The following is a 5,033-nucleotide window of genomic DNA, read 5'->3' as shown; positions in this document are numbered from 1 at the left end:
GGAGGAGCGGGAGGTTCGGAAATTCTCGGCCCCTTCGGGAGGGACAGCTGGGGATAGAGGTAAGATCTATAGGGGGCTTAGATCTAGTGGACTGAGGAGTGGTGGCGTGTATTTGTGTGTATTTGTGTGTGTGTGAGAGAGAGAAAGAGTGTGTGTGGGTTTTTTAGAAGGGGGCGGGGCCGCACCTCCCCCAGCCTCTCCCTTGGGGTGGGAGCTGGGGCGAACGCGATCGCCCCCACGGGTAGTCCGCAGGACCCCCCGAAAAGCGCGTCTCTGGCTTTGTTCCCTTCCTCAGGTTGCGAGGCCAGTTCGTGGCGCTAGGATCGCGGGGAGCTCTTGGTGGCGGTGGCGGCTGCAGGGGGAGCAGGGGAAGCGGCGGCCCGGCATGCGCGGCTTGGGGCAGGCTGCCAGCAGTGACGCAGCTATGTGCCGTTGCTAAGGGCCGCCTTTATAAATAACCGGCGAGTGAGAAACTTTAGCAAGTCACAGCCGCGCACGGGACCCGAAGGGACCAGATGGTCCGGAGCAGCCACAGCCACAGCCACAGCCACGGTAGCAGCGGCCAAAGCAGTTACAGCAGCCGCGGCAGCAGTGCTGAGCGCCGCAGAAGCCCACCCCAGCACCGTGTTCCGGACCCCGGCAGCAGTGACAGCAGAGCCTCTGGGGATCCCAGAACGCCTGGCTCAGCTTAAGCCTGAAAGCAGCCTCCGTCTCTGTGCCGGAGGATTGCAGCGGCCGGGGCGGAGGGGGGCCGCGAAAATCATCAAGCCAAGCCCCCTGCCCCAGTCTGCTCCCTTCTCCCTCCCCCCCTTTCTCCCTCCCCCTTCCCCTTCCTCTCTCCCCCTTTGCTTTCATGCAACGCCTGGTGTCCTGGGACCCAACATGCCTCCCTTTGCAGCCTCCGGCCTTTAAATCCATGGAAGTGGCGAACTTCTACTACGAGGCGGACTGTTTAGCTCCTTTCAAGCTGCACCCGCCCCGGCCCGGGGGCCGTTCTATGAGCGAGCTCAGCATCGGCGACCACGAAAGAGCCATAGACTTCAGCCCCTACCTGGACCCGCTGGGCGCCCAGCAGCCTCAGCAGCCGCCGCCGCCGCCTCCCCCAGCAGCGGGGGGGAACTTCGAGCCGGCTCCTCCCGCCTCCTCCGCCGCCTCCGCCTCCTCCGCTCCCGCCTCCTCCGGCCACCCCCACGCGCACCCTCCTCATCCCCCCCACCACCACGATTTCCTTTCTGACCTCTTCGCGGACGACTACGCTAAAGGCAGCGGATCCGTCTGCAAGAAGCCGCCGGGCCCAGACTACAGCTACCTGAGCTTGGGCCGGCTCGCTCAGCAGGGCGCGGGCAAAGGCGGTTTGCACCCTCCGGGCTGTTTTACGCCCCTTCAGCCGCCGCCGCCACTGCCGCCGCCGGGGGCAGGCGAGCTCAAGGCCGAACCCGGTTTCGAACCGGTGGCGGACTCGGTACCTTGCAAAAGAAAAGAGGACTCGGCGACGGGGCCGGGCGGGGGCATGTCCTCCGGCTCGCCCTATGCCATGCGCTCCTACCTGGGCTACCAGTCAGTGCCGAGCGGCAGTAGCGGCAACCTGTCCACGTCGTCTTCCTCTAGTCCCCCCGGCACCCCGAACCCAACGGAGGGCAAAGCCGGAGGCTGCTACCCGGGCGGCCCGACCCCGCTGCCAGCCAAGAGCAAGGCCAAGAAGAGCGTGGACAAGCACAGCGACGAGTACAAGATCCGCCGGGAGCGCAACAACATCGCCGTGCGTAAGAGCCGCGACAAAGCCAAGATGCGCAACTTAGAAACGCAGCACAAAGTGCTGGAGCTGACCGCGGAGAACGAGCGACTGCAAAAGAAGGTGGAACAGTTGTCCCGAGAGCTGAGCACACTTAGGAACTTGTTCAAACAGCTGCCCGAGCCCTTGTTGGCCTCCTCTGGACACTGTTAGCCCGGCGGCCCTCTGGGGGCCCCAGCCACTGCCGCCGTGGGGAGGCCTCTAGCCCATACGGCCCGCTCCCCTCTAGGACACTTGGCCGGGGGGAACTTGGGGTTGATCGTATCTGGCAGCCACTGACCACCTCATCTGGAGACTGCTAGCCTCAGGGCTGTTTGCTTCAGCTCCCGGGTGGGCCAGACCTTTCAGCAAAGAGAAAGGGCAGAAGAGAAAGGGCAGAGACTCGAAGATTTGTTGGGTGTTTGTGTGGGGAGAGGAGAATGGTAGGTTGTTTTCGAGACGGGTTGCCAGGGGTTGTTTTAGATTCTTGTTTGAGTGAGGGCCCGGCGGGGGTGGCACCACCGACCTCCGCTGTAGCCCAATCCTCCCTACCCCTCCCTCCGCCTTGACTCTCCGGCACCCAAACAACCCCTTGTCAGAGCCTTCACTTATTCCTTTTCCCGTCAACTCCCGGGACGTTTGCAAAACTTCTGCACCTTGTCTGGTTGACGAATTGGCTTTCTTGTTGGTAATTTTATTATTTTATATATATATATATATTTTTTTTCCCACCAACCAAATGTTCAGATCGGGGATCTCTGCGAATTTATGGCATAGTGTTATTTAAAAAACCAGAAATTATGTATATGTATATATATACATATACAACATATGTATATATATACACAGATATAGTCGAGCGAAGAAGGGGGGCGGCGGGCAGGCAAACAGAAAGCGAGTGATGCAATCTTTAAACATGGCTGGGAACGACTGTGTACACAACTGATGTAACCACGTGTAACTGTCAGTCATGGATTGAGTAATCTGTTAAAGATGTTCCTACGTTTTTTTATTATAAAGAATAATCTATTTCTATAAGGAAAGAGGCATCTGTATATTTTGGGATCTCTGCGTTTGAAGCATTAATAATGAACAATTTTAATAAACTTTTGCGTCTAGTAAAAGATCCTTGGGGGGGCAGTGGTTTGCTTTTTTGAATTTTTTTTTCTTGAAAGTCTCCTCCCTCGCCTTCTCCCTCCTCCTCCCTTTAAGGCCTTTGGGTTTGAGGGACTTTGAGATAGGTCTCAAGGAAGTGGTTGAAGGCAGCTGTTTTCAAGGACAGAGCAGCTTGCTAGAGGCTGGACTTTGAATGACTCAGCAGAATTATGGCAGGAGCGCGGGTGACCCACGGGGCTGTGTGGAATTGGTCTCGGGAGAGAAGTTACCCTCTTCTGCAGGGGGTGCCTTCATCCTCAGAGCTTCCTTATTCTGGGGGGATTTGTTGGGGAGAGAGGTAGAAGGAGAGATAGAGACAGAGAGAGAATGGGGGGATGGGAAGGTGGAGTGGTGGGGAGGATGGAAAGGGGCGGGGCTGTCTAACCTGTGGTCCAATCACAAGACCGGTCTGTCTTTGCTTCTCCAGCCTCGGAACAGGGGCATCAGTAAGGAGCGTGTGGATAATGGGGAATTAATCGAGATTCCTATCCCCTGCCGACTCAAAAGGAGACTGGGGAGAGGGAAAAGTGGCAGCTTGGTTTTCTTTGCTGAATCACAGGGCTGACGCTAAACTCTTTCGACCTGAAGGGCCAGAGCCTAGAGAGGGAGGGGGAGGGGAAGCAGCAAGTTTTGCCCTGGGCTGAATGTTTAATATTCTGACATACTGAGCTAGAGCTGTGGCCAAAAGTGGGGAACAAACTTTTAAAAAGAATTTCAGAGAACCACATATATTAGAGCTGACAAGAACCTTATCAATCATCCATCTAGTCCAATACCATTTTGGGGGAAGGGGGTTTGCCCCCTTCCTTATCCAACTAAGGCCCAGAGAAAAGTGATTTCCAAGGTCACACTACACCAGTGGCTGAGCCACTAGAATCCAGGTCTCTTGGTTCCTAGTTTAATGCTACTTTAAGTTTGACTGTGTGTTGGAGGAGGGGAGGGAGGGTCTAGGGAATTAGTGAAGTTGCTTGTTTGTGGCGTTGGTGTGAAAATGTATATTCTTGTGGGACCAGGAAACCTAGGCCAACTACAAAGTAGGGCAGGTGGGAGGAAGAAATAGCAGTCGTTTGCTAGAATAGCCAATGGTTTACCTTCCTCACCTGTTACCTCCTCTCTTCTCCCTTTTTCCTACTCCTTCCTTTTAAAGGCCCCAGTACAGGGCTGAAGGACCCAGAGGGAAAATGAGGCTTTTGGAAGATTACTTGTATTTTCTCTCCCCATGTCTAAATTAAAAATCAGGCTTGTCTCCTTTAGGCACTGGGAGATCCAAAAGGAAAGAGAGAATTTACTACGTAATATTTGGGTGTGGGTGACACCTGTTAACATAGGCTCATTGAATGTTAGAAAGCTGGAAGGGGACTTGGAACATAGGATATAACATATTAGAGTTGAAAAGACTCTAGTTGAGGTCACCTAGCCCAACCTTTTCATTTTCTAAAGGAGAAAACTGACGTATCCTCATCCTGATAGAGATTTGAAATTGGATTTGGATTCACTTTGGAACTGGATTCAGATCTCAGCTCTGCTACTTATTGGGTGATATTGAGCAAGTCACTTTCCATCTTGGGGCCTCAGTTTCCCCACTTGTAAGATAGAGGATTGGGCTAGATCAGGGGTTCTTAAGACTTTTCTTTTGGAACAGACCCTTTGGACAGTCTGGTGAATTCTATGGTTCCCTTCTCTGAATAATTTTTTAATGTATAAAATTAAATACATAGAATTTTAAAGGAGCCAATTATCTTGAAATACAGTTATCAAAATATTTAAAAAAACTAAACAGGTTCACAGACGCCAGGTTAAGAACCTCTGGACTAGATGAACTCTAAGGACTCTTCCAGCTGTGATGTTTTATGATCCAGGCAGCACAGAGTGCTTTGGCTACACAGTCAGATAGCAAGTTGGTGGCACTTATATCAGTAGCTTGCTTAGAAACCCAAAGAAGGAGCTGGCCTGGTTCGAAGGAGCCAGCAATGTTTAAAGACAGAAATGTACTTTTCCCTCACTCTTCCTGAAGCTATAGTGCCTTTCATTCAAAGCCAGTCTTCCAAGATAAACTCATGGCTGATCAAGGCTCCCCCTTCAATAATAATGGCATTGGACTTGAAGT

At 53.1% G+C, this 5,033-nt stretch overlaps 1 protein-coding gene across 1 annotated transcript; it reads left to right on the top strand.

Moving 5' to 3' along the window:
- Positions 1-444: 444 nt before the first annotated feature.
- On the top strand, positions 445-2,897 carry CEBPB (CCAAT enhancer binding protein beta). Its single transcript, XM_027851109.1, has one exon. The coding sequence runs from the start codon at positions 854-856 to the stop codon at positions 1,943-1,945; it is 1,092 nt and encodes a 363-aa protein (XP_027706910.1). The 5' UTR covers positions 445-853; the 3' UTR covers positions 1,946-2,897.
- Positions 2,898-5,033: the final 2,136 nt, after the last annotated feature.

Source organism: Vombatus ursinus, unplaced genomic scaffold (genome assembly GCF_900497805.2).
Source record: "Vombatus ursinus unplaced genomic scaffold, bare-nosed wombat genome assembly UNPS02000580.1, whole genome shotgun sequence".
NCBI classification, from domain to species: domain Eukaryota; kingdom Metazoa; phylum Chordata; class Mammalia; order Diprotodontia; family Vombatidae; genus Vombatus; species Vombatus ursinus.
This window is presented reverse-complemented; position numbering and strand designations above follow the sequence as displayed.

Excerpts from the sequence above, each read along its gene's own strand:
- CEBPB (XM_027851109.1), top strand. The coding sequence starts at position 854 with ATGCAACGCCTGGTGTCCTGGGACCCAACATGCCTCCCTTTGCAGCCT.